Source organism: Anopheles marshallii, chromosome 2 (genome assembly GCF_943734725.1).
Source record: "Anopheles marshallii chromosome 2, idAnoMarsDA_429_01, whole genome shotgun sequence".
Classification (NCBI taxonomy): Eukaryota; Metazoa; Arthropoda; class Insecta; order Diptera; family Culicidae; genus Anopheles; species Anopheles marshallii.
The window spans coordinates 24458525-24486269 of record NC_071326.1 but is presented as its reverse complement, the minus strand read 5'-3'; the positions used below and the strand labels follow the sequence as shown (position 1 = coordinate 24486269).

General features: G+C 41.4%; 5 protein-coding genes across 5 annotated transcripts; 2 read left to right on the top strand and 3 right to left on the bottom strand.

Annotated features, from left to right (window-relative positions):
• Nucleotides 1-814: 814 nt before the first annotated feature.
• On the bottom strand, nucleotides 815-5298 carry LOC128717349 (RNA-binding protein cabeza). The gene is made up of 7 exons (XM_053811434.1): nucleotides 5289-5298; nucleotides 4832-5011; nucleotides 4376-4481; nucleotides 3424-3458; nucleotides 1770-1879; nucleotides 944-1695; nucleotides 815-857 (listed from the first exon to the last, which is right to left on the bottom strand). The coding sequence occupies exons 1-7, from the start codon at nucleotides 5296-5298 to the stop codon at nucleotides 815-817; spliced, it is 1236 nt and encodes a 411-aa protein (XP_053667409.1).
• Nucleotides 5299-6099: 801 nt separating this feature from the next.
• LOC128707612 (N(G),N(G)-dimethylarginine dimethylaminohydrolase 1) lies at nucleotides 6100-8757 on the top strand. Its single transcript, XM_053802571.1, has 5 exons — nucleotides 6100-6140; nucleotides 6396-6615; nucleotides 6700-6900; nucleotides 8340-8564; nucleotides 8632-8757. Exons 1-5 carry the CDS (start codon nucleotides 6100-6102, stop codon nucleotides 8755-8757), a joined length of 813 nt encoding a protein of 270 aa, XP_053658546.1.
• Nucleotides 8758-10105: 1348 nt separating this feature from the next.
• Nucleotides 10106-14644, bottom strand: LOC128717336 (uncharacterized). Its single transcript, XM_053811432.1, has 8 exons — nucleotides 14292-14644; nucleotides 13684-14211; nucleotides 13327-13614; nucleotides 12865-13245; nucleotides 12531-12800; nucleotides 12154-12324; nucleotides 10470-12023; nucleotides 10106-10323 (listed from the first exon to the last, which is right to left on the bottom strand). Exons 1-8 carry the CDS (start codon nucleotides 14587-14589, stop codon nucleotides 10106-10108), a joined length of 3708 nt encoding a protein of 1235 aa, XP_053667407.1. The 5' UTR covers nucleotides 14590-14644.
• Nucleotides 14645-14843: 199 nt separating this feature from the next.
• Nucleotides 14844-18407, top strand: LOC128717320 (uncharacterized). The gene is made up of 6 exons (XM_053811431.1): nucleotides 14844-14850; nucleotides 14933-15229; nucleotides 15310-15600; nucleotides 15675-15953; nucleotides 16017-18125; nucleotides 18211-18407. Exons 1-6 carry the CDS (start codon nucleotides 14844-14846, stop codon nucleotides 18405-18407), a joined length of 3180 nt encoding a protein of 1059 aa, XP_053667406.1.
• A 3022-nt stretch (nucleotides 18408-21429) lies between these two features.
• LOC128707818 (polyadenylate-binding protein-interacting protein 2B) lies at nucleotides 21430-22078 on the bottom strand. The gene is made up of 2 exons (XM_053802776.1): nucleotides 21684-22078; nucleotides 21430-21601 (listed from the first exon to the last, which is right to left on the bottom strand). The coding sequence occupies exons 1-2, from the start codon at nucleotides 22076-22078 to the stop codon at nucleotides 21430-21432; spliced, it is 567 nt and encodes a 188-aa protein (XP_053658751.1).
• Nucleotides 22079-27745: the final 5667 nt, after the last annotated feature.

Sequence of the window (27745 nt, the reverse complement as noted above, 5' to 3'; positions counted from 1 at the left end):
GATCATGTCGATCATCTGGTAAGTTTGATGATGACCGTAATAAGTATAATCAGGTACCTAGAATCGCAAATCGCCTACAACTGTGTAAACCACAACAATAAAACTTTTTTTTTAACTTATATTTATTCTTTCTAATTGTGTTACGTGGTAAATCTCTCCCTTGCGACCAGCTGCGTGTGCCTGGAGGACGGTGGATATTTTTAATGCATTATTACTTTAGACTAAATCTTCGCTTCTCTTCTCCTAATGATGTGATCTGTAGTTATTGCTAACCTCCTGAGGCTGTTCCATCCATTGCGACCGTCAGAAGATGCGACCCTAAAAGAAGATGTTTGCCTCCCAAGCATATGCTTAGTAAAGAAAACGTGCACTAATAATACATGTACAATTCGCCTTTACACCAATAAATTCCTTGTCTTATCATCGTGTCGCCCAAACATACATTCAGTCCCGGCTTGAGTCCAGGTTTGCTGTTGAATCGTGTTGTCGTGCATTACCGACCATATATTATTTCGACGGGCCCCAAACCTAAATTTAACGCCTATACCTTTATCTATTTGGCGTCAGAAAGTGATAGTGTACGATAGGTTTGTGGTTAGTTCCTACCAATTTCCTGCGGGACGAGCGTCAAGTTTGATACATCCTAACCAGTCTCCAATACGCACGAAACATGTACGTATATGTCCTGACCTTTACACGATTCTACTGTTGACTATGATGCTAAATGGTTGACAAATAAATTTGACATCGTTTCCCTGGTTGAAAATGTATGACATGTACGTCGTGTCTCTAAGATGTTGGCAACCTGCATACCCTAGTACGGGCGTTGTCGTTGATCATTCCTGTTGTTTCTGTCACTGCAACGATAAAGGAAAGTGTTCAGAAAATTGATCTCATATAAATGGCGCGGTTCATTACAACTGCTGACATGCGTAAAACTTACTTTCCCCGCATCGCTCCACCACCGTAACCTCCTCCACTGCCGCCATTGTCGCGTCCTCCACGATTCGCACCGCCGTATCCACGATCCTGGCCGCCAGCACCGCCACCTCGTCCACCACCGAACGAACCCCGATCTCGGCCACCTCCCGCTCCTCCACCATTCCGGTTGCCACCACCACCATACCCTCCGCGACTGCCACCATCGGAGCCACTGCCGGCACCATCACCCTTTGGTGCCTTGCAGCGATTACATTCATTGCGCCAAGCAAAGTTCTTGTTGTTACATTCACCACAATTCCAGTCACCTTCGCGATCCTGTCCTCCGCCGCTTCCACCGCCACCTCCACCACCGAATCCACCACGTGCTCCTCCTCCCATTGCACCACCAGGTGGGGGCCGTGATCTGCTATCGTCTCGATCACCACCGCCGCGGCTGAAGCCACCACGATCGCCACCCCCACTCGATCCACCGCGATCACCGCCGCCCATCCGGTTGCCTCCGCCATATCCACCGCCTCCAGCTCCTCCTTTGTTGAAGCCACCTCGGTTGCCACCCTTATTCTGCCAGTTGCTAAAACGTTGGGCAAGCGTCACCTTCACCACGGCCCCATTGAATTCCTTATTATCGAACCATCCGATGGCGGACTGCGCGGCGCTAGCATCGTCATAGGTAACAGTGGCTTCACCCTTCATATTGCCCGTTTCTTTATCCTTGTACATCCAGATTTTGGGCTTCTGCGTACGCTTGTCACGCTGTAGTACATCGATATAGGACGAGGTAAGTATAGGGTGAGCAAACAAAAAAGGACAAATAAATACCCACATACCTTTATTACACCGATCGACCCGAAGCGTTCGGCAATTTCCTCTTCGGTAGTTTCCGGTGTCATTCCTTGGATAAAGATTGTATCCTCCTGTGTGATCATTTCACCCTCGCCTACACAGTGACGATAATAAGCGGTCCGTGTATCGAACGTTCGTCGTTTGGCGAAAAATGGGGAAAAATCAACATCGGAAAATATTCCGATCGGTCGAGTGTATCGTAAGAAAAATAGAGAAGAAAAAACGCAGACATATATCAGCGATCGTCGATTATCGGACAACACGATCGATTACGGTATGGTTAATTTAAATTAAAATAGTACGCCTCGTTATGCTGTTGTTTCAGCGTTTTGTGCTTTACGCTTTACGTTATTATGACCCTTTTAAGACGATCTCAAAGCTCGTGGTTTATATGTATATAGATATGTGTAATATAGCCGGTGTACTACACTGGTTCCGAATCGGTATAGACCTTTTCTTCTCCGTCTTATTAAAAAAAAAAAACAGTTAAATAACAGTTGTTTAGAAGACTTCACATTACACATGCGATGTATCTTACGCTGTGGTGTTGTACTTCTGGTGGCAATTCTGTTGCAATTTCTCATCCTTTAACCGGCAGCTGGATGCTGAACGATACCATATGTTACTCATTTTCATACGGCGTTTACTCATAAAGCACTTATATGACTTTTTTATACGTTCGGTATAGTAATAATATACGATTGAAACAGTAAACTCTAACATGTAGCATAATACGAATATGTGTCTCGTCTCGTATCATTTAACAGAATTGCTAAACGATTTTCTTACGAAGCGATATTCTTTATAGAGAAATCGTACCGCATTATGCGTTCGATAGTGGAAGCTAAAAACTAACAAGATAATATATTTTTTTACGAGAAACTCTTTGCTTGCACTACGGTTCCAGGAGGTGCTGTGTTTGCTTACGTTATTGTTCGTCTACAAAGAATAATGACAACTTCATGCAATGTATGAATAAAAAACGAACTTTCCGATCGAGAAAGAACAACAAATAGCAGTAATCATGTAACGTACATCCGATAATTATATTGTGTGCATACGACTATACGAAAACAGAGGCAATTGAATAATGCAATTAAATTTGCTGATTTATTAAACAAAAATAGAAAGAAAGAAATGTCGTTAACAAAAAAAAAAACCAACGCATTTGGAACTGCGCCGCTGCGATGAAAAACGTCGGGAAGACGAGTAACAACATGTAAAATTACCTTTGTTTGTAAAAAGAAACCAAACAAAATTTCTATCATCTGTTCAGAAACCGTGTAATAAAACGTTTAAAGCTTACATTACGTCAAATTATGGAGCAAAATGAGAAGTTGTATAGCCTGAACATATAACGAGACCACAAATATTGTTTTAAACCCAAACCTTGAGCAGCTTACGGAAAAAAACTATATTGCAAGTTGTGTAACAACACATCGTTTGCCTCTCTCTTTATATGAAGCTTTTTTTTTCTTAATGTTTTTTTTTTAATTTTTCGTCCTGTCTTTCTCTCTGCTATTGCATGTACTTTTTACGGTTCAATATACTAGTAGCAGCTGAAGATGTATTTACTATATAAAATAATAGAAACAGTGAAAAAATAATATTTTCACCGAACAGTCGCTCGGTGTTTACCTTTGTTATAACCACCCTTGTTGCCGCCGCCACTGCTATAACACATGAAACCAAACACCATTTTCGTTACATATTTGTTGTTGATCGCACGGACACGCACATACACAGTAGAGTAGAAGTAGTACCAGTAGTAGTAGTAGTAGTAGTAGTAGTAGGTAGTGGTAATAGAGAAGTAATGGTTGAGGTAGAAGTAGATGTAGAAATAGGTTGCACACAATTTTAAATGGGTTTCAATTCAGAAACAAATGGTAACTTGCTGTTCGATTCGAACCGAACAGCACTAGTGTCATGGAATATGTATCGCAAAAAGGATAAGAAAATGTTTTAATTAACGTTACACTAAGTTTTATGTTTCTTTTTCCAATGAAAACGCTCCTTGCTCGGCGTAGAAAGAGTAGCAGATGGGCATCAAGATGTGCAAAAACAAAATTAAGACGTATTTTGTAAGGACTTTAAGCAAGGACTGGAAAACAGTTGCAAATGTTCTGTACAAAATTGAGATTGGAATGCATAGGGCGACACCAGCGGGTGTGCATCGCCTAGTCTTACTTGAAGACCATGTGCAACATGCGACACATGTGTAGGTAGCTCAAACAAGTTTATTACGAGGAAGACAATATATTGGTAAGAATTATTTATGATTAAACTACAGCAAGTTGTGATTGAATTGTCTAGCCAATAGTTGTGACAATAACCATGGACGAGATTGGTCCATACGTCGGAATAAACCACTTTAAATGAGACTTTGCTAATATACACTAAATGCCGTTCTTCATTGTACTATTATTTCGATGCATACATATCTTGGACGCTGGATTTACTTTTGTACAGTCCAGTCGATAACGAGAGTCAGATAAAAAAGAGAAGGATATCTTACATGGAGATACGAAGGGATATAGTATTGTGGGACAGAGATCGTTTACAACCTACAGGCTCTACTGTCGATGCTCACCTGTATCCGCCGGTTTGGTTACCACCTCTTCTGTCGTAGCTGTTTCCGCCACGATTGCCACCACCGTAGCCACCACTATCACCACGGCCTCCGCCACCGTTATAATCTGAAAATCGCAATGAGATAAATATAGAACACACAATCATGAGCGTTTGGTATGTTTGTTGAAATAGTTGTGAAAATGTCTTGTACCGTTCGGCTCTTCCTAAACCATCTAATGATAATTGCCTCACCCTCTACCTCTTCTTGCCTTATTCTGGGCCTTAACCAACAAACGTTAAGTCGTGTATGTCCTTGAACTGTTTAGCTTCCGTCAACCTCTCTCTTACTATCGTCTATGCTCTCTCTCTCTCTCTCTCTCTCTCTCTCTCTCTCTCTATTTTTTCTGAAGCACCGGGCCGTCACACGTTTTCCAGTAAAAAACTGTACGCTATAGAAAACGAATGTGGGACTTACCACTTTGGCTACCGTATCCACCGCCAACAGAACCGGAACTCTGCTGTCCGTAGCCGCCGGTACCCCCACCACCAAACTTGCTCATCGGGGGAGGCTGACTGTAGCTCTGATTAATCGGTGGTGGAGGAACGCTATACGGAGCAGCACCCCCAAAATCCTTACTGGCGTATCCACCGTATTCTGTCGCAAACAAATGGAAAGAATAAACAATAAATCAGCGTACGGATAGTGAGCAACGGGCCGAATGGTACATTCGGGCAAAAAGAGCGCAGTGAAAATTCGTCAGAGGTACGAAACACCGAAGCAACATTTCAGGTATAGTGCATGTTTCGACTTTTTCAAGATGGACGACGCCATCTCTCCTTCGCCGCACAGGCAATGAAAGCAGGAGATTCTTGAATGAATGACCAACAATTTATGTCGTTGTAACTAGCTGTGCACACTTCTTTATACTTACGGTCAGCCATTGCAATGCGTATGTCTGATATTCTGCCAAATGCAAATTCTTTTTCACTGAAAACTGCACCGCGTTGTTGTTATCTGCTCAGGTTTGCTTTTTTATTTGAGCGCTTTAATTTTTCACGTCAAGTTGAAACCTTGTGGTCTCACCAACACACACCAACGCAGCTGTACACATTTGACATTTGACCGAGTGGTGTAGCGGATTGGCGTTTATGAACACGTTTTCTTTTAGCTAATCATTGCTGCGAAAAATTCAAAAAGCCATTTTGTATCTGAATTGCATTATTTTTCAATTATTTGAAATAAAAAATACACGAAAGACACTCAATCATGCGTTCATAAACAAAATAAACACAAATTACACCACACAACAACTGTCGATCCGACGACATTCTACACCACACTGCCGCCGTTCGCCGACACACCCTGTATGTTTACATTGTCAATCGCAGCATAAAAACAGCGTTGTGCTGTCAATAGAAAAAACCAAATTGTGGCGAATCTATTCGGAATAGTACAATTTCGGGTCTTCTGGCCACAAAGGCAGTTCAAAGCTCAATCGATTGGTTCAGTGCAAAACGTGGGGTGCGTCCAATGTCGGTGTTTGTCGTTTTGAATGGGTGTTTTTAAGTTGTGTGTATGTTCTTTCCCTTCCAATAAACACGCTTTCCCGTAAGATTAAGGTGTACAGCGTTGTTTTGTATATTAAATGTGCTTATAGTACCCCATTTCGGTAGCTCTAACTCTCCATCATTTGTCCGGTGTCCGTACTAATTTGGTCCGCGTGAAAGCATATTTAGTTAGGCATGGCGTCACCCTTCCGTTATACACACGCAATCACTGCCAGGTATGTATTGTGCTCTGTTATAAAAACAATGGCCCAGCACCATGTTTGGCCTCTGACCAAATCATAAGCACAAATTAAGGCTAACTGTTGTGATGGATGAGTACAACAATGTGCGGTAGTACAACGCCCATCCCCATCTATGTGACCGCCCGTGAATGTGTTAAATAAGCAAACTTTTTGTTTATGCGCTTCTATTTTTTTTATCATTTGATTGCAATCGATTACCATCAGTCACATCGTTTATTTGCTTTATAGAATTCCATTATCGTTAAGAACACGTGGAGAAATCGATCTGGAAGAGGCCAAACTGCAGCATGAAAGCTATGTGAAAATGCTACGTGATCTGGGACTGGATGTGATAGAACTGCCACCGGATGAAAATCTACCTGAATGTCCGTTCGTCGAAGACTGTGCCGTAGTTTGTAATGGAATAGCATTAATTTGTCGACCCGGCGATCCCCATCGGATTCAGGAAGTTAGTACATCTTTATTTCTTTCCACAACTTTACAAATATACCAATTTTAGAGTGTTTGCGCTAATTGCGTTCATAAATTGCAGGTCGAAGCTGTACGGGCTGTACTAAAGAAGGAACTGGATCTTCCCCTAGCCGAAATAGCCGATCCGAACGCTAGACTGGACGGTGGCGATGTACTCTTTACTGGGCGTGAATTTTTCGTTGGTCTCAGTAAGTGGACCAATGAAGCGGGTGCCCGTGCAGTGGCGGCCGCCTTTCCCGAGTATCCTTGCGTGCCGATAAAGGTACTGTTCGCAAAGCTCTCAAACGCTCGATTCCACACCCTTCATTTACTATGATCAGTGCTGTATGTGTTTCTGATATTCACCTTGTTTTTTTTTACATCTAATTCGTATAACTGAATTCTAGCTAACCCAAATATGTCCAATGATTGTGTAATCATTAGTGTAAATATGTCAGCCCATCGTCGTTGTTGGCACTAGTGCTTACATCTTCATTTGTATAATTGTGTAGATTTGCTAAAAAAACGCATACCGCTATCGTGCTCTTAGATAAATTTCCGTTTCCGTCTCGAACATTTCGAATAATCCGTTTACGATTAGATTTAGCAACCATTACCATTATTGCTCCCGAACAAACGGCTACAAACGACATACATATGTAAACGATAATGATAAGTTGTGAAATGCTGCTTTATTACCATCTTTTGTATTATACTTTCCTTCTCTCACAGTCACTTCTCTTTCTCTTTTTCTCTCTTTGCCAACATCTCCACCATTCTTCTGATCCTTACATTTTAACACTGTCCCCTTGCTTCCCAACTGATTCGTTGAATGCAATCTCTACGACATCGAATGCACTGTGTGCACCCACTGTATCATAGGTAGAAGACGTAGACGATGTGGTGAATCCTATTACGTTGGATTTAGTCAGTGGAGTGATTCAGGTTGATAAGAAATATTATGCTATCGTGTGTTTGAAAGACACAAAAAGATAAAAGCTATTTTTTGTTTACTTAAACTTTATTAAGAATGTTTATTTGAAAACAGCATTATAGAGCATTACATTCGTACCGAATTCGCTTACTATTATATGTTACCTATATTAACACGACGAATTGCACGTTCGCTTTATTTGTTTCGTCGTAATGATCAGTTTCGATGAAAATTGATCGCTTAAGTCACGTTTAAAAGTTATCTTCTATCATTGACACCGATGTTTGAAACACTTTCTGAAACTGGCGTGAACTTACCGATTTATGAAACAAATCCAAAATTGTTCTGTACACTTTTATTATGCATGATTCGTGAATTCTGCACTGTTGCTACCACTGTAGCGGCTTGTATTTGCGAATATCTTTTGTTCAATTCCGCATTACTATCATGAATTTTTATGACACGCGTATTTCATATGCTTTAATTGATCACACGAATGTGCATGATGTTTATTTTTATTTGTATGTTTTTTTTTTAAATCTAGCATCCGATAATGCCATATTTTTCGTATTTCTTTACGAGCGCTGAATGCATGCTGATCTATTGGCATCTATTAACCCGCCGATCAGTATGCGTAACAGAAACTTTTTTGGAATATATTTATGTCTTCCTAAAGTTTAAGCATTACACCACAGCTTGGTCTGCTTATCGATAATTCTATACTTGCTTGTCCCATTTAACTGATGGTCAGATGCTAAAAGTTACGCTCTTCTCTCAATTTGCTCCAGGTCTCCGAACACCATCATCTCAAGTATTATGTGTCCATGGGTGGGCCAGACGTTCTCTGTGTTAGCCGCAGCAAGGAATCGCAAGAGATCTTGAAACGGATCGAAAGAGAAGCTACTTTCACATACCACACGCTGACACTGCAGGAAGAGTCAGCGGCTAATGTTCTGTACATCAATGGCACGCTTGTTACAAGATCCGTCGATGAAATTCCAATATCAACGCAGGTAAGTTTGAGAGCAACCATCTTATGCACTTACTGAATGATGACTTATCGTACCACAATCTTCCCAGATTTTATCGCAGAAAATCGACAATCCACGCCAGATGCTGTACATGTCCGAACTGGGCAAGTTTTCCAATGGGCTTACTGCTTGCTCCATTCTGGTGAAACGTTCCAAGCACATTAAAAGTCTGTAAGCGAAACATCGACACTCTCTCTAACGCGATTATGTTACATTTTGCTTGTTTGTTATTTAACTTATTTTGACCTGTGCATTCTCAAAACAAACCCTCCTTTCGTGTAGCTATTCCCTGACCTGAAAAACGATGATTGTATCGGAGAGTGTTGGGATCCCTAAAAATTAATAGTTCTTATTATTTATTTTTTTTATATAACTTTTTCTTGTAAGCTGATGCGTCTCTAGCAACGCATGTAACAGTATAAAAGTATTAAGATTACATTTCTTGTCGTAACGTTTTCGTACTACTGGCCACAAATGTGTTGGTATCGCATTTTTTTTCGCTTGACTATAAATGTAACCTTTTTACTCTTGGACGATATTTCTCCAGTAATTCCAGTTTAAACGCACCTATTTACTTGGTATGCTATCGTGTGAAGCCAACGGAAGATAGAAACTTCTGCGCATAACATCCGTCGATACTAGTCACCTAAATGGGCATTATAACCACATTGTGACCATTAACTCCAACTCACGATACGGCGCCGTCGATGCTTGTTTTGAATTTTTTCCGCTCAAATCAATCTACGAAAATCCTACTCTTAAAACAAATCGACATTTTTCATTGATTTTTTCTCTCTCACTTCTTGGTAATGGAGTATCGGTTAGTTTGCAACTTTACATTCGTGATACACAAACTCCCGACAAATAAGCAAAGATATAAAGAGCGATATTTACAGTGCTAGAAATTAGTTTCTAAAAACTGTTAAATTTTGTGTACTCATGAAATCCAACAAAACGATAAAATTCTTCTCTAATATACCTTTTCCGTTACATACCAACTTCAATCTTTTGGCAAATGAATAAAGATGATTGTAGCTTCTTAATAAACACGCTTGAAGTTTAGTGCAAATAAAGAAAGAAAATAAAACCGCCATGCAGTAAAGTTAAACTTCCAAGCATGATAACACTTCCAAGGTCTTGAAATATGCAGGTAATTTTCCTCCAAAGAAACATAATCAAGAATAAGTGGCAGATTTAGGTAAATACTAGGTGTACCAGTTACTTTAGCTGGTTTAAGCTGCTTGTTAAAAGATAATTATCATATCTTTAAATTTTTCTTTTGTTCTTAATGATATCGGCTGCATTTATGCTCTTGTTGGTCGAACAATCTATTGCTGGGATCACGGTGTTGTTTTTTTATCAATTTTTGGTTCTTAAGATCAAAGTGCTTTTACGCGATAATCTTTACGTACGACAACCACATGATTGTGGTATAACTTTAACGCTATTGTATGTATGAAACAGTTTTTCATATTTACACGCTTAAATTTTAGCGGATCGGTTAACTCAACTGTACTTGAACATTAGGTAGCGATCTTTCTTTTAGCGAAATTTACCCGATCTACAAACGGTCTCGAAGTTATCGGTGTTCCATTGATGAGCTTATTCACTGCAAGTGCATCGTTTGCATCGTCAGTCCGTCGGAATGAAACGGTACCGAATAATTCTTTCTCTGGATACCATATAAAATCAATCTCGCCGTACGATGCGTATGATTCATAGATTGTCTGCTCATCGGTCGCTGGAAGAGAGGACGGTACGGAACCGAAGAAGGAAGGAAGGAGTACATGTCATATTTTGTTTTCACCAAGCACACACGATATCTGGCGACTCGATACCTGCTCGCGAGCACAGTGGTGCAAAAAGACATGTTAATTATATACTTACGTTGTCTCAATATAAAGTAAACTGTGTATCCCTCTCGGATCGCTGGTTTATCCATATTGAAAGCCACCCGCAGACGGCGACCCGATATTTTAACGTTGTTCATTTCCAGTGCTTTAAACGCATGCTCGCGATTGGTGTAATCGAAATAAATTTCGCCGTTTCGTTTGTAACGAGAAAAATCGACATTTGAAAGCCGGCCGAAACGGGCGAACATGTCTTCGATTTCCCTTTCGGTCACCAGGCAGCTAACGTTTCCAACATATACACTGTGCTTCAGATGGCCTGGATGGTAGCGTCCAATGTTGTACATTTCTCTTTCGTTGCAATTGCTGCGTCTCAGTGGTGATCTAGATTCCCTCGACGTAGTCCTGGTTCGGCGGCGGTTATGACGGGAGCTTTGAGGAGACGGCGACCGGGATGCGCGTGACCATCGCAACGGTGATCGGGTCCGGGATCGCGTCAAACGGCGGGAACGGTGCGAACGTGAGCGCGAACGTACATATCTACCAGACGTCCGGGATCGTGAGCGTGATCGAGATGGTGAACGATACGGCGAACGAGACCGCGATAAAGACCGATGATTGTACCGCCTTGGTGGTGGTGAAGGTGAGACATCGAACGAGCTTCCTGCAAAGTTTAAGTCTTCTGGCATCCTGAAGCGTCGCTTCGCTTCCAGCTGTATCTGTATTTCCCGTTGCTCGCGGTTCAACCCTGCTAGAAGATCCCGTAACGCATCCACCCGTGATCCTTTGCGATAGTCAAACCGTTGCCGCAGTGAATCCAACTCCTGTGTAATAGCAATTTTTTCCACCCGTATTTGCATGTACCGTTCGTGAGCCAAACGATCTGAAGGCGAAACGGAACGCATCTGGTCTGACATTGGCATGCTATTACCCGTGTAGGTGGGAATTTTTCCTACCGTCGTTGTATGGGTGCTAATCCTTTGACTGCCGGACGAACTTTCCATTCGGATGGGTGATACGCGATGCTTGCTTCCGCTACCACTGGCACGGCCGCTCTGCTCCGACTTGGTACCACTGGTTGGTTCCTTAGTTTTCTCTTCCGATGACTTAATCCGCTTGGTGCTGGTAGATGGCAACAAAGCCGTAACGTTAGCTTCGTCCTTTTCCAACTGTTGCAGCCGCCGCTTGATATCCTGCTCCTTTTCCTTGATATAACGTTCCATTTTCTCGAGACTGTTAAGCTGGTCCTTGCATTCCGATTTGATAATGCGCTTTTCTGCAATTACATTTCGAAGATCCTCTCCCTTTATGTCTGGCGGTGGGGCACTGCTTGTCGACGCCTTGGGTGTTTCACAAGGCTCATTGATGATTTCCACTATTAATGGTTCTGGCTGTCTTTTGGTCATTGGTGCAATAATCTGCTGTTGGGGTGGTTCCTGTTCCTCCGTCTCCTTGGTAGCAAATATATCGGACAACAGTACCCGTGGTCGGTGATCCTTGGCATCTTCCTCTACGCCCGAATGGGAGTACGAACTGAAATTTATTCCGACTATTTTCTTTCGTCCTTTCTGTTTCAAAACATCTTTCATCCCTGTAATTGTGAGTTTACAATTAACTCGAATGCCATAAGTAACCAGGGATAAGCTTTAGAAACGGAGGCAATACAACATTCATTTGTAGCAGGGAAAAAGATTCTTACGGGATAGAGTTTGTCAACTTACAGAACACATCAATTGGGTGACGTTCAATAGTGGCAATCTCGCAGGCTCTTTGTGCTCCTTTTATGTCCCGAAAGATGATGATGAATTCGTTTGTAGATGTTTTCTCGGCAAAATATAAACCTCCACATCTAATAAATCCACGTGCAACTTGCGCCACACTAAGATTTTCTTCTAACAGATCCATTGAAAATAATAATAGTTAATAAATATTATAACAACATTTTATGCGAGTAACATATGCAATGCTAGGGACCACTGCGTTTCAGTCATTAATTATCAAGTGTATGACATAATGGTGTAGCGTAAAGATATACAACAAATATATAATATTCTAATAACACCTAAAAATATATCACATTTATTCGATTGCAACATACCTGAATCAACTGTTACCATCACAGCTTCCACGCAGTCCAATCTGGGGCTTTCCGCAGCGATGTGTTTGAAGATTAAATCTCCACTAAACTTACCCTTCAACCTTATGGCTCGGTATGCTTCCAAATAGTTGGCAAAACTGACGAACACTTTCCACGTGTTCGGATCGAATTTGCTCGGTTCATGGCGCATAGCAAGTACTGCACCGGCGCGATTAAAATAGCCTTTCAGCTGTCCCAACGTTGTGCTTTTGGGACAGTTGTAAAGCACCACTGCAAATGAAGACGGTTACGATTAATCATACAATTTGTTCAGTAGCTTACATTAGGAATTTACCTTCAAAACTGTACTTCTGTGGATTAGGGTTGTAGTAGTGTGGATCGAACCCGGTCTTGAAAGTAATGTTATCCTTTTTTTCTTGTTCTTCTTTCGCTTCAATTTCCTGCAGATAGTTGCCCTTGGGTGTACCGGTTAGCTTGCCCTTGACGGCTCTTTGGAACACTGGCAAACTGCTAGCAAACCTTACAAACTCTTTTTGGCTCACTGGAACGATGGAAACTTTAATGCCAGCAATATCATCAATTTGACACGCGTCGTTCATGTTGATCTGATGACTAAAATGCACGATCGTCGGACCATTGTTGCGAACTTTCTTCTCGACGTACAGCACGTTTCCAATGTCCGAAAATGCCTGTATTATTTCATCGTACAATATAACTAATGAAAAGAGAAAAGAAAGCAAATGTAATGATATAAAACGATCAAAACAACCGTTTGGCAATCGGATCGACATCTTACAGCTCGGTACAAAGTTAATCAGGACAGATTGATTTTTGATCGGATGAAGCGCCTCTCCGGGAATCATGGTAAAAAGCGTACAATTGATATCAGACAATACCACTTGTCGGCAGAAGCAGTTTAGAGCTCGCTGCTGGGATTCTTCATCCAGATAGTTGATCATGTAAATTTTCGAAAACAGCGCATTCAGACAGATACCTTTCTCGATGCTTCGGATGGGACCGAATTTTTGAAAGTAAATTACCACATCTTCGTCATACACTTCTCGTGGAATATTTTCGACTTTGACTGAAAGATAAGAAGGCCGCATTAGCATCTAACTTTGCATGAAGAGCATATTGTTCGGCAATCAGTTACCAGTCGTCTTATTGTCCGTTTGGAACCGAAGCTTTCCAAATCGAACATCGCGTCGATAAACGAGCAGCGGACTATAGTCTTCCTCATACGCATGCTGATCTTGTGATGATACGAAATCATCGCAGGATTCGTTTTGGTTGAACTGACCCAACAAATCATCGTCGACGTTGTCATCATTGTACTGTTGGTCTTGAAAATCATCCTCTTGATTCATCATATCCTGCTGCATGTCGTTCCGGATTGATTGAAGGTTAGCAAAGTACTGCTGCTTCGCACGAAGCAGCTCATTGTAAACACGAGGAGTTTTATAGCTATCCAAATCTTCCAGCCGCACCCGTACATCCTCGTCGAGAACTTTCACCGATACCTGGTGCTGGTTTAGCATCGAATTGTCCAGCTTGCGGTGCGCTGCATGAGCAGCAGATCGTTCCGAAAACCCGACGAATGCATAGTGATTGGTGGGTATTTGTACTGTCTCGACGTTTCCATACCTACAGCACGCTTCGAACAGATCCTCTTCGCTTGTATCTGGGTGTAATGCAAACGGAGAAGCTGCATAGTTGCACAGAAATGCACCGCCAGTCGCCGGATGTACCGAATTCACTTACCGGAAGATGTGTCATGTATTACTATTGTATAGCCAGCAAGAAACTTGCGATCATCGTTGGACATCATAACGCTCAATCGATGCGACTGAAAGAGCGTTTGGTCCAAGTTGCAAGCTTCCGCGGCTTGAGCTTCGTTTTCGAACAGCACGAAGGCAATCTTGGTCCGGCAATCATTGCGATTTTCACGCATGAACGTGGAACCGACCACATTGCCCGATGATTTTAGAAAACTGTGCAACTCCGCTAGTGAGGTTTGTTTGGGAATATTAGAAATGTAGACTACTTCGTTAGGATTCATCGCGGAAAGAGTAAATTCGGCGATTCGTAGCTTGCTGTTATTTGCTACAGAAATGACAGACCCAAGTACGACCAGCCATCTGTCAATCCAACGGTCTTTGGCGTTCTGTCAAACAAAATGGTAAAAGCCGCACAACACCAAACAAGATCACATATAGTGCCCGTCATATTTTCACTGCAAAACAAATACGGAAAGGCTTTCAATTTGGTGGCTAATTTGATTTTCTCACTTCCTTCGGTTCCATAGCCATCGCAATGGGTGGTAAGTAGGGGTTTGAACTGTTCGTCCACGCTTTAAGGCGTTGTTTTCTAATATTTGTGTTGTTTTGATGGTACCTTTGTAGGGAACAAACATCATGAATATTATTTCGGTAATTTACCAAAATCTGCCTCGGTCGAAGATTTCCGAAGTTTTCTGAGCGATTACGGAAAGATATACAATTTCGAATACCGACTGCACAAGTGCACCTATTGCCCAACGAAGTTTGCATTCATACAGTTCACTGAAAAACTTGATGATGAGATGGTTCAAAAATTAAACGAGACCACTTTTCAGCAAAAGCGACTATTTGTCACTAGTACGAAGTCAGAAAAGTTCTTCACTCCGCTGCAGTCAGTTGTGGTTCGATATCTTAACGAGCGTAAGTATCTTCCCAGCACGGCAAATGTTTTCAGCAAATTGTATATCAAAACACTGCTTACCTTTCGTTTGGCCATTCAGACATCACAGAGGAGGATCTGTACGACTATTTCGACGATGTCGGTACCATTGAATGCGTGCAAAAACCTTCGCATAACTATGCATATGTGGCGTTTAAGGATAATGCCTCCATCAAGCGCGCATTGGAGATGAAGAAGACGCTCAAAGGCATTGAACCGTACGTAGTGGAAGTAAGGCGAAGAATTAGCATGTTTCTGGAGCAGAAAAAAACGGTGGCATATGTGCAGATGAAGGAAAAATGCGACAAATTGGATCTAGTTTATGATCCGGCAGCTGAACATGAAACTACTTGTGAGTTGGGCGGAACTAACGGATGGATTTTGATTAATGCTACATTTTTTCTAACTATTGTTGTATGTCTGCAGTGCTAGTGACCAACATCCCTAGAGACACTGAGGAAGATGATGTTATAGAGTTTTTGGGCAGGTTTGGGAAGATTATTGACTGGTCAATGAACAAATCGGCCACCTGTGTAATGTCGAATATTGCATACGTGACCTACCAGCACCCGAAGATGGCTCGTACAGCATTCCTGAACGGGCCTTTAAATTTCCAGGGCTTTGGAATGGAAGTTTACAACAGACTACTGGGGTACACCTCGAATGATTCGGACAAAACCGTCATCATTCGGCGTACTAGTGTGTGTAAGTGCAGCAATGACAAAGGGTGCCATTACAAGATCCTGATCGGTTTTCTTATTCTTTTAGATTTAACTAACGACGAGATATTTGAATCATTTTCTGAACATGGACTTGTTGAGTATATACAACGAATAGATTCCAATAATTACAATACTATAGTTCGCCTAGGTACGGCAATTGCGGCAACTAGAGTATTGGACACCCGTCATATTGCTGGCGAAGAGGTGGTGATCCGAATGTACACAGCAAAACAGTACGTTAGTCCCACGTGTACTCCTCATTATGCGGACACACGGGTGCCACCGAAGAGGTCGCGCAAAGAATCCATTCTCATGCACATTAGCGATGTAGAAGAACGTAAGAACATGTCACTACTGCCCACAACTTTCAACCAGCAGTACTTCAATCCAAATCCACAGTACTATCGGAACGAAGTCCAGATTTGGAATTATGCTCCGAAGCAGGGTTTGGTAGAATTTAGAGAATATTTCAAAAAGTATGGAACCGTTATCAATATGCGAGAGCAGAAGGAACACAACACATCCCCGATTGGTGTCGTTTACCTTAGCTTTGAAACTAAGCTGGAAGCGAAACGGGTTTGCAAACTAAATCATTCGTTCATGTGCTCTAGACGGCTATTGATTATGATGGCCGATGAGTGTATTGCTTATGATTCGACCTTGTGCGTTAAAGTTGCCCAACTTACGGATGAAATTACCGATGAAGATATTTACGATAGGTTCACCATGATAGGAGATGTGAAATATATATTTCGGCCCAAGCGCAACGAAGCAATCGTTTGCATGGCCAAGGAAAAATGGCGAGCACGTGCAATGAAAGTGATGTGTGTTGGTCGTTTTCCTGTTGTTGTAACGTCTCTGAGAAGTTCCAACAATGCACAACAGCAGCCTGTTGTCTCGGGAATGACACAATACCCTGCTCCTAGCCCGAACATGGGAGCCAGAACTGTACCGGTACCAGTCAATAATCAATGGTATGGAGCTGCGCCCAACTTTGGGCCAATGGGGCCAATGCCAATGGGGCCTATGCCAATGGGACCTATGCCAACGGGACCAATGCCAATGGGACCGATGGGTTTGGGTCCCGGAAGCTGGATGTCAGACCCAATACGCTCCCATATGCCCATGCCAATGTCGGCTGGAATGATGAGACCGGCCGGACCACCAATGCCAATGGGGCCTGCTCAAAGGGGTAATCAAGAGATAAGCCCACGCATGCGAGGTCTTATGCAAACCGTGGAAGCGCAGATGATGAAGTGTAAAAATTTCACTACACTGCCCATGATGGACCAATTTAATTTGGTTCGTGACATCGTAAATCAGTGTATAAGCTTTCCATACTTTTTGTCAATGAACGGTGATGAAAAAGTTCGCTACCTTAAAAACGAACCGACTGGTTTTCGACAGTTGAACATTTTTACGCTCTTCACGTACCCGGAGCAGCTGCAGATGCTATCCATCATTGAAGCCTACTACCGTAGCACAAGTGAACCGGGGAGTCTTCCGCCACCGACCGATAGTGCAAACATGAAGGAATCTGCTGGAGTGCAACCTAACACAACGGTAGTGCAGCCCATTGACTCTAAGGAGAGGACAACCACAACAGCAGTATCGACTGTCACGGAAATTCAGCAACCAGTACCAAGCGATAAGGATGTCGACGAGGACGACGACTCCATACCACCCGCACCATCACCACCACCCTTATCATTTCACTCTAGATCCCCATCGCCGAACGGTGACGATATGTGGGTTTCTTCCGGCGGTTCAATTAACGGTTCAGTTCAACAAAAGCTGATCGAAAGTTTTGCAGCAAATAGTACTAAAAAGAAGCGTTCAACAAATCAGATAGATCCCATTTGTAGCCAGTTAGAAAAACCATTGGTGCAGGTAGCCAATCTTCCGAAACAGATTACCAAGAGTGAAATTGAGGAACTGTTTAGTCAGCACGGCAGAATTAAAATAGTAACTTATGCAAAATCGGAGTGTCCCGATACGAACACCATGATCATTATCTTTGAAACCATGTACCAAGCATATATGTCTTTGCAACTAAATTTAACGAAGCTGCAGGGACGACTGATTCGAGTTAATATCCATGGCACTAGCTACATACCAAGTTCGAAATGTGGCGTAAGCGTTAATTGTAATGGTCGTAAGTGTACACACAACATCATTTATCTCCCAATCCACTGTTAACGTATACATATGTTTAATTTTAAACTTTATCTTTCTTACAGCATATTCGGAACTCGCCGTATTCGACACGTTCAAGTCTTGTGGAAAAATTCTTTACCTTAAGACAGAAGGTCAGCCGGGAAATGAGATTTGCGTGATGGAGTTTGAGAAGCAAACTTCCGCGCAAGCCGCTCTCAAGATAACTTACCTGCACAACGGAAATCGTTGCAAAGCCAAACCCCATGCCTTCACATCTTAGGTAAGTTACGGTTTTCAATAAATGATAAATAAAAACTAAGTTTTTAACTCCTCCATCCTCTGTTTGAATGTTCACCGACAGCCTTCAGCGTTACATAGTGAGGATAAGCATTAGTGAGGCGGTTATCATACAGTGTAAGAGCTTACCCTCCGGTAACATGGCACACGTAATTCGGCGGTCTACAGTCAATGAACATTATGCAAAAAAAAACTGTCAAATTGCTTGAAATATGTTCGCGAAGAACAAACATTTTCCATACAATTTGGCAGCTTTTCGTCATTGTCCATTGACTTTCGAACGACGGGTAAGATTACCAAGTGCTAAGTAAAGTGCTTCAAATTATTTCAGGCATAGCCAAGCTAGGGTCGTAGGCCTCTTTGTGTAAAGTAATTAGTATAGCAAAGGAATGTATATAGCTGTAGTGTTGTCCAGATTTAATCACATGCATAAAATTACTCTGAACGGTATAAAACCCCCAAGAGGCAATGATGATCGAAACATCAGAACTTAGAACAACTACCATAAAACGCTGCAGACGGTGAAATAGCCGCAGTCAAACATATAAGATGACATCTGATTATTTGAGCTTGAACATAGTTCAATTAATCAAAAAACATAATTTAATAATAAGTGGCAATAACAAGTGTTGCAACATTTAGCACAAGTAAGAAAATTATTCTATAGTCTAGTTGTAAGTAGCATAGTACGAAAACTTATCGTAAGGACAGAGCAGTTCGTTAGTTGACATTAATGAAAAAGTGTAAAAATTTCAATTTAATAAATTACTTATTTTTCGTTAGTATCTCGTTAGCGTTTAGCAAGTCAAACAGTGCAGAGCAACGTACGATTCGCAAACTTTAAAATAAAACAAACGAGGCTAGAAAAAAAACACGCACGGGTTATTGATTGGTAAGTATGAAATCGAGAGTGAAAATTAGTCAGTGTAAACAGTTAAACAAAATCGTTACGCAAAACTCAAGGTTGGAATCATCAGGAAAAACGGATTAATAAATTAAAGAGCGCCCCTGGCCCATCTCAATCAACCCATCTCGCAACAACTACCGGTTAGGACGCCGTACTGGAAATGGGCAAATGATAGTTTGTAAGAACACAACATCCTCCGCATTAGAATAGACTTATTTGTACCAGCAGGCCTACAAGAACATAAACCAATAAAGTAAATCGGTTAAATAAACGGATAGCTACTTTTCAATGCAACTAACAATAGTGATATAACCAATACATAGAAATCAATAATCGCGTTTCGTTTATTTGAAGACTCTAGTACAGTCTGGTTATATTTTCTGTTTTTTTAACGGTTTTGACCATTTCTTTCTAAACTATCACACAATTAGGATTTCGTTACACTTAAAACTCGATTCGCTCTAAATAACCTGTTTGCGCTTATGTTATCTTAATATTTTTTTTCGTTTTGCTGTTGCAGCACTAGAACTAATTGTCGTGTCATGTTGCTTTCTTATTGTTGCGTATTTAGGCTAAAATCATAGACGCTAAAAAAAAACTTACATGTCTCCGGCCATTAAAAACAAATGAAGAAAAAAAAACATTAGATTTTTGTACCACCGGTTCGGTCCGATATGAGTACAGATGGGATCCATTCGACCCGACTGTAAATGCAAGCGGAAACTCTTTTACTCTCTACGCGAAAGATTGCACGTGCACGTTGCGTTTTTTTTTGTGAACATAGGGAAACCTGGAACAGATCTCCACAACAAAATTAACGTGCTTCGAGTGCGTGGGTAAGAGAGACCCGACAGGCAAGAAAACATACGGAACTATAATGCTTTATGACTTAATCCCGACAGTGGACTATGAATCAACGATCAATCGTATCACAGTTGAAACATTATCCTTTCTTGTAAACGAAAGAAATGTTCGATTCCTGTGGCAAATTTGGTCGCCTTTCTCTTGGTAAGCCCGGGCGCGTATATTTGCACTTTTGCCGGTTTTTGTTTTGTTGTTGCCACGAACAATCATAATACTAATACGTACAGCAGACTTTTCTTGTTGATTTTTTATACTTTTTTTGTTGTTGTGAGTTACGGTTTTTTTAGCGGCCGATACTGCAACGACCGCCCTTTCTTACAACTAATCACTAACAATGATCTAATGATGAATACACGGCCACGATTGGAACCGAAAATTTTTTTGCTTCTTTTCGACATTTTTGCTTTAGTGTACATGAGCGCTACGATGTGAATAATTTTGAGAAATTTGTGAAAGAGGAAGAAAATGGGGTTTTCTTTATCGAATGAAACATAAAAAAGGAACCTGCACTATACCCAAAACGCACACGATAGTAGTAGTACTAATGTTGGACGTTCTTTGCGTTCGCGAGCGGCGAAAACAGCTTGTAAAGTTTCGCAATTGCACTGTAAATTTGGGATATTAACTGTATTAAAAGTCGTACGCGACCAACAGTAAAAAAGATGGTACACTCTTTGAGCGGGAAAGTAATGCTACATTAGATAATAAGTATTCAAATTCGTTGCCACAATGGAAGAGCGTTTGTCCGCACTCGGCATGCGCCCATCACCGTTCGCGTGTGATGCTAGCGAGTGTGGTTAAAAATCGTTCTATGGTATAGATATGTGTACTCTCCCAAAAAAAAACCAGCACACATATGTTGCGTACTACTCAACTAACCCAAAAAAAATCAGAGATCGTCCTTCGTAAGTACAAAGGCGGCAAGACACCGCCGGGGTTGCAGGTATCTGCCGTATCGTAACCAGAGACAACGTGTATATAAATCGTTACTTTTCATTGAAAAGTATACGCAAATTGTATCACCATTTTTCCATTGCAGCTACAGCAGAAGGACTTGTTAAACGTTATTCGAAGCTATGTTTATGCACTAATACATTACAAACACGTTCGCCCGTACAAAGAATAAGGCTATTAGCATAAGGAAATAGTAATAAATCGCCCATTTTTCCACTGTTTGCTCGCGCAAGTGAGTATTTGCATACCTTCTTTTTCGATGTTTTACATCCGACAATCTTCAGTAAGACGTTGGTGCGACAAGAGTTCGCTGTACGAACGATGGCACAAATTCGGCGGCCAACGGGTTTAGCGTCGATTTCTCAACGTTCACATCCTTAGGCTGACGGATCAACTGCTGCTGCTGCTGGTCTTTGTCGAGCTGTAAACTCGACAAAATGTTCACCAACCCGCTAAAAGGGAGGAAAAGCGGATGATACGGTACGGTAATGTTTGTAATGGAACTGGGTGGTTAGCAGCAAAACCCATTCTTACCTTTCCCTCGGTACGTTTCCGACCAAAGTTGTCGATGCCATAATTTCGGCCGAAGCCATTTCATCCATCATCATCGCCTCAATGCACTGGTCCATCAGCTCTTCCTCCTCCAGTCGCTGCAGCTCTTGCATATCGAACTCATCCTCGTTTTCCATCCACATATACTCTGCGAAATCGTCCGCGGGACCAGTGCCGCTTTCCTCATTCGGTGGTGTGCTCAAACTGTCCGCGTCCGAATCGTAAGGATCGTGCGGATACTGGACTCCGGTGTTGCGCGCCGTATCAGCGTCTCCTCCACCACCCCGATTAATCACATTGGCAGCATTTATCGTGATGTGTGTATAGCTGTTTGAACTGCTTCCGCCAATGTTGTTGTCGGGCATCTTCATTTTCATTTGCTCCGTCACTTTCGGGATGGATAGGCAATGAAAGGTGTTGTGTCCACTGTAAGGAAAGGGTAACAAGAAAAATATGTTTTATGTAACAACAGCGTAGTAGTGATGATAGCGAAGCGGAACCTGGTGTCTTGTAATAATGTAATGCGCGTCTGGTTTTTTAAACTCTTTGGGATTTATTTGTTTACTTTCGTATTTGGGCTAATTATAAACGATTGGCTAACGCTGTACTAGCCTCTACATTCTGTACAGCTACACCTTCTCCACTGTTGCTTGGCGAAACAGCGATCACAATTCCCCTGCTAACAAGGTGGAATAATGCACTTGATATTTGCTATGTCACTCGTTTGCATATCACCACCTCCATTGATGTTACTTCGCTGCTTTTACAACACTGCCTCTCAAGGTGAATTGAGGCAGCCTTTGCCGTAGCGTTGAAGGACGCTCTTCGCGGAAAAATGTTCTTCTTTTCTGACTGACCCACCAAGCAAGCTAACAACAACCTTTGTAGCGTACTTTAAAACACTCTTTTAAATGGTAAAAAACGCGTAACTATCATCGGGTGTTACGATTGCGATACTACTAGCACCAGTAGGTAGCAAACCCGGTAGCAGCAGCACCACCATCTTTTGTGTAGTTCATTACCTCAAGGAGAAAACGCTTTATAAATGCAGCTTCACGTACAACGTCGCAATTTTGTTTCACTTCAAATAGTAGGCAGCCAGTGGGGTTTTGTCCGAAACCAAAAGGTCGATCTATGTTTTGCAGTAATTTCGTACGAAAATTTCAAACAGCCACCAGAAAATATTGTTCACTTGTGAAAATTTGGTACACCTTTGCGTTTTAATTCGTTCTTTTTGTGAGCTCCTTGCTGGATTGCTTTGTTATTTTTTTCCACCCAAGGAACAATTTTTACCCCGCAACTAGCAGTTTTCCCAAGGAACAAGTTTTACCCCGCAACACACAGTTTCACTGCGTTTCACACTAGCTGATTCCACATGCTGAGCGGCTCTTGGTACAGGGTTTTACACTTTAGTTTTGACTGGCAGCACATATTTTTTGACGCGCCGCACTCGATTTCTTGTCGCCGGCGCACATTTTTTAATTCAAGCACCGGATTTTTGAACGGGAGCATTTAGTTTCATCAGTCCGTTTCTTGACAGCTTTTCGGTCGCATGTTTATAGCCCCCAATGTGAAAGATTGGGTTGAGTTTGAAGCAGTTGTTTATATGCAGGAATGGATTTGGGCATAATACTTCAAATACGTAACCCATTACATGTTTTATAAATTATGAGAAGTCATAATTTATTAAATATATTTTGCACACAAAAAATATCAAGCAACTAAATAAAACAAACAATATCGCATACAAGTGCTTCAAACTCAACCCAATATATATAAGCCGGGATAGCCGAAATACCAACTATTTTAACTGCTTTTACTATGAATAACTTCTGTTGTTTTCTTTATTTGTTATTAGTAATAAGTAAGTTGCGTAAGTAGTAAGTAGTGTACCATTCCTATATAGCAGTAAGTGTGCAGTTCCCGCGTGCTTGCTTAGTAGTATACGGTATGTAAGTACATGTGTACACTTGTACATGGACTACACGCAATTGAGTATTCCCAAGTGGACCTGGGCCCGCTATTTTAGTATCCGTATACTATTTAGCTATTCACCCGTGTACTAGGTTTGCACTAATTTAGTAGACGTATACTATTTTAGTATCCGTACACTATTTTAGTAATTCCCCGTATACTAGGTTTGTACTATTTTAGTAACCGTATACTATTTTAGTATCCGTATACTATTTTAGTAGACGGTTACTATTTTAGTATCCCTATACTATTTTAGTAATTCCGCGTATACTAGGTTTGTACTATTTTAGTACCCATATACTTAAAATGTATTAAAAAATGTGCGCCGGCGACAAGAAATCGAGTGCGGCGCGTCAAAAAATGTGTGCTGCCAGTCAAAACTAAAGTGTAAAACCCTGTATTATATTATACCTATCCCTTTCGTACATTGTACTGCTTTTCGTACCATCTCGCTCTTCTGAGACTTTGTTTTTTTCGTCTGTATTGAACCCAATCGCAATTGTTAAAGACGGCGTCGAAGAAAAGTGTGCGTGTGAATTATTATAGGATTATTCTAGATCTAAATTGTTGCACTAGAAAATGTGCATCAAATAATATAAAAAATGTTGCATATTTATCTATTCACATCCGAAAACAGTTGTGGTGCAAGCGCAGCAGCTGTGCGAGACCGCTTCCATCGCCGCTGTCGCGAGAGAATAGAAACCAAGCACCCGGTACGGCCTCTTCCTCGTTCCTTACTCCATCCTTTTAAACCCCCTCGATGGATCGGACAATCCTGCTATTCGGCCCAAAAACGGGCTTCGTGCCAATTTCGGAACTGCTTCGTGGGAGGGTGACCAGTACGTTCGGGTCACGAACAAAATGTTAATAAAAACTTGATTCTTTGTAGCGCTGTACGCTAATATTTCTACCAAACTCTTGCCAAACGGATTATAAGCGGATGAAATCGTAAAATATTAGTTTAATTCTATATTATTGTTCAACAATGACGAGCAAACTCTGGTAACCCTATGCTTATCTGACATAAACATTCGAGCGGCGGAAAACGTCAAATTTTGTCATTCGCCCACTAGGCAAACAAGTGCTCGAACCTGCATGCAACGTCCTAATTTTGTGTCACCGGGCCCAGGTCCATACAAATATGAGGACGTTTTTGTATGGGCTGAGGAGAAAATGAGGACGTTCTGCTACGAGCTTCTGAGGGTGTGTGAGTGAGCGTTTGCAGCCCGGGAGTATGCATGTGTGAGTGAGATCGCTCGGTTTGTGCATGTAGTAGTGATTTTCGTTTTCTTTCTCCCAGCAGATTAATTTTGAATTGTCAGTTCGATAATAAAAAAGGTTAATTGTATTTATTTCTTGATATTTCAGTTTTACATTTTTTCACAGTTTAGAATTGAAACTTTAAAACATAAACCTAATTAATGCTACAATTAACACAACGACGCACAAACTAAATCCGAACGCCTTCAATTCGCTCTTGTTGAATTTTCTTGTCGACAGCATCTCATTGCATCAGGCAGCGCCTCGTTGAGTACCATTTCCTCAAAGCGTGAATTGAGAGAAATATCGCATTACAGGACGTATTTCGTTTCTCCTAGATTTTGGTTTGATTCTCCTTCTTTATCTGCCATGATGATTGCACTTGAATAGAAAAAAAATCTTATATAAGCACTAAGTATGTAATTAATTATCAATAATCGTTATGACGATAAGCGCTCTAGTCAAGCGTACAGCACTGTGAGGAATTTTACAGTTAGCAAACTGATTGCAATAATAAAATGCAACAACCATTGCAGGAAGGAGACAAAATATTTTCTATTCACTCTTCTTGAACGCACTTGAAATGATTTTTTATGTTATCATATTTACCTTTTGAAATCAGCATCGATGAATTCATCCGTTGAATTACATCGATCGATCGGTGCATCCCGTGTTCTGTAAATAGAATAAGACGAATCGATTTAATTGGCAATAAACAATAGGGAAATAATTTGGTATCAATTAAAACTCAAACGATAAATACTTACTTTTCAATTATATTTGCACTAAAATGCTCGACAACGGGGTGTCTGCATCCGAAATTTCTGGAACAGGCTCTCCTTCGCAACTTCTCTATTGTCTCGTCATCGTCGTACAGAGTGGAAGCATGTTTCTCCGTATCACCATACTCGGATATGCGGGCCAGTCCCAGCAACTTGAACGGATGATGCTGGATGGAAAACAGGAGAGACATATGTAGTCAAGAAGGCCCTCCAGAGGTTCTTGGAGGATTGAGTACAGGGTCAAATGGTTGCGTTAATGAGTTGATTTTGTATTCTGTAATTGAGATAAAGTTATTAAATGTTATGGCTTTCTTAGGAAATATTTTTTTTTTTTCGTTAGAACGGCCTGGCCGTATCGACTTATTTTACCACGTAGCCGGATAGTCAGTCCTTGCTACGGGGGATTGGCCCGGATGGGATTTTGGTCCGGTCCGTTCGTGTGAAGACCGGCGCCGCTACCATCATGCCACCGGGCCGCCTCTTTCTTAGGAAATAATAAGAATTAAAACTAAACTGAATTGTTCAATACTTAGCTCTTGGTTAGCGAAACGAGGATTGTGTTCTAGCATGCTATGTTGGCAGTACAGATCTCAGTCTACATTATCGCACAGCTGAGGGTCACATCCAAGTATATTGGGTTGATCGACACGACACGACGATCGTTGTTTGAATCGATTGCCATCATACTACCGGACATCCCCTGTTGAATGATTAGGCTGAATTAGATTTGTTGGTACTGGTAAGAATATTAATATAATAAAAATGTGGTTTCCCATGATATCAACTAAAGACTAAACGATAGCCACAACCCACCCAGTAGGTAACACGCAAAACGAGCATCTTTTTAAACAAAGATCGTACATGACGGAACCGCAACCCAACGCAGCAGACGGAGAATCGCGCACAGCAATCCTATCCGGGCAAGTGATTTTATTACACCAGAAACACGCCACAAGTAAACCATTTTCGTAAAATACATGATACTCGGAGAGGCACGGAAGCGCAGTTTCACATAAGCACAAAAATAATTAATATAAGATTCATCTTCTTCGCCATTTGGAAAACGTCCGCCTGGTTTGCGAAACGAGATTTAAGAACGCAGGATCTTTCATCTAACCTCACTTTTACACTCACAACACCACACTAAGCGTTTTGCTCAGAATCGAAAGGTTGCGACCAAACATTAACATTAGAACATTAATGTTCAACCATAGTTAATAGTTATAACAAGTACCATAGTTATAACAAGTTAATGTTCCACTTTATATTATATCGCATTTCCCACTTTCTATTCTAACTAGTTTCATCGTAAAATAACTTTTTAACTTACTAAAGATCATGCCCGTGGTACCGAAATAGAACTGGAACCATCCATTATGTTGAGTTTTCCTGCGTTTCTAAAACTCTCAGCAACAACGCGTTTTTCAGGCTTATTTATTGGTCCGGAACAATTTTTTTGCTAAAAAAAAAAATTAGTATTATATCTCCATTCTTATGCTTTTGCGCGCCGATCACCGATTTTGCGACCGACTTGTCATTTATTCGCTGTACAAAATGGAGGACATTTTAGTATGGGCTGAGGAGATCATGAGGACGTTCTGCTGCAAGCATATGCGTCTGGTACAATTGGTCTTACATTATTATAAGTGTAGGAAAACGATTGCACTTACCAAAGCTCATGCCCGCTGATGCCGGCACCGAAACAGAACCGGAAGCCTCCAATGCATCGAATTCTTCCAGAAGTTCTCTCTCTACCTCTTCAAGATAGCGACGGCGCTTCCGATACAGGGATGATTTCGACGACATGTTTTAAATTGGTCCGTAAATACTCCTTCTAAAAAGATGCGAAATGCGTTAGTTCAGTTTGGCTTCTGTTTTGTGTATGTTTACCCGGCTTCCTTGGACTTGTCATTTCTTTGCCTACACGCGTTTCATGCACACCAATACAAACACACAAGTAAATTCACTGTGTACAGACACGTTCGGGTGGATCGAAATTGGTCGTTGGTCTTCTTGAGAGTAGGACAG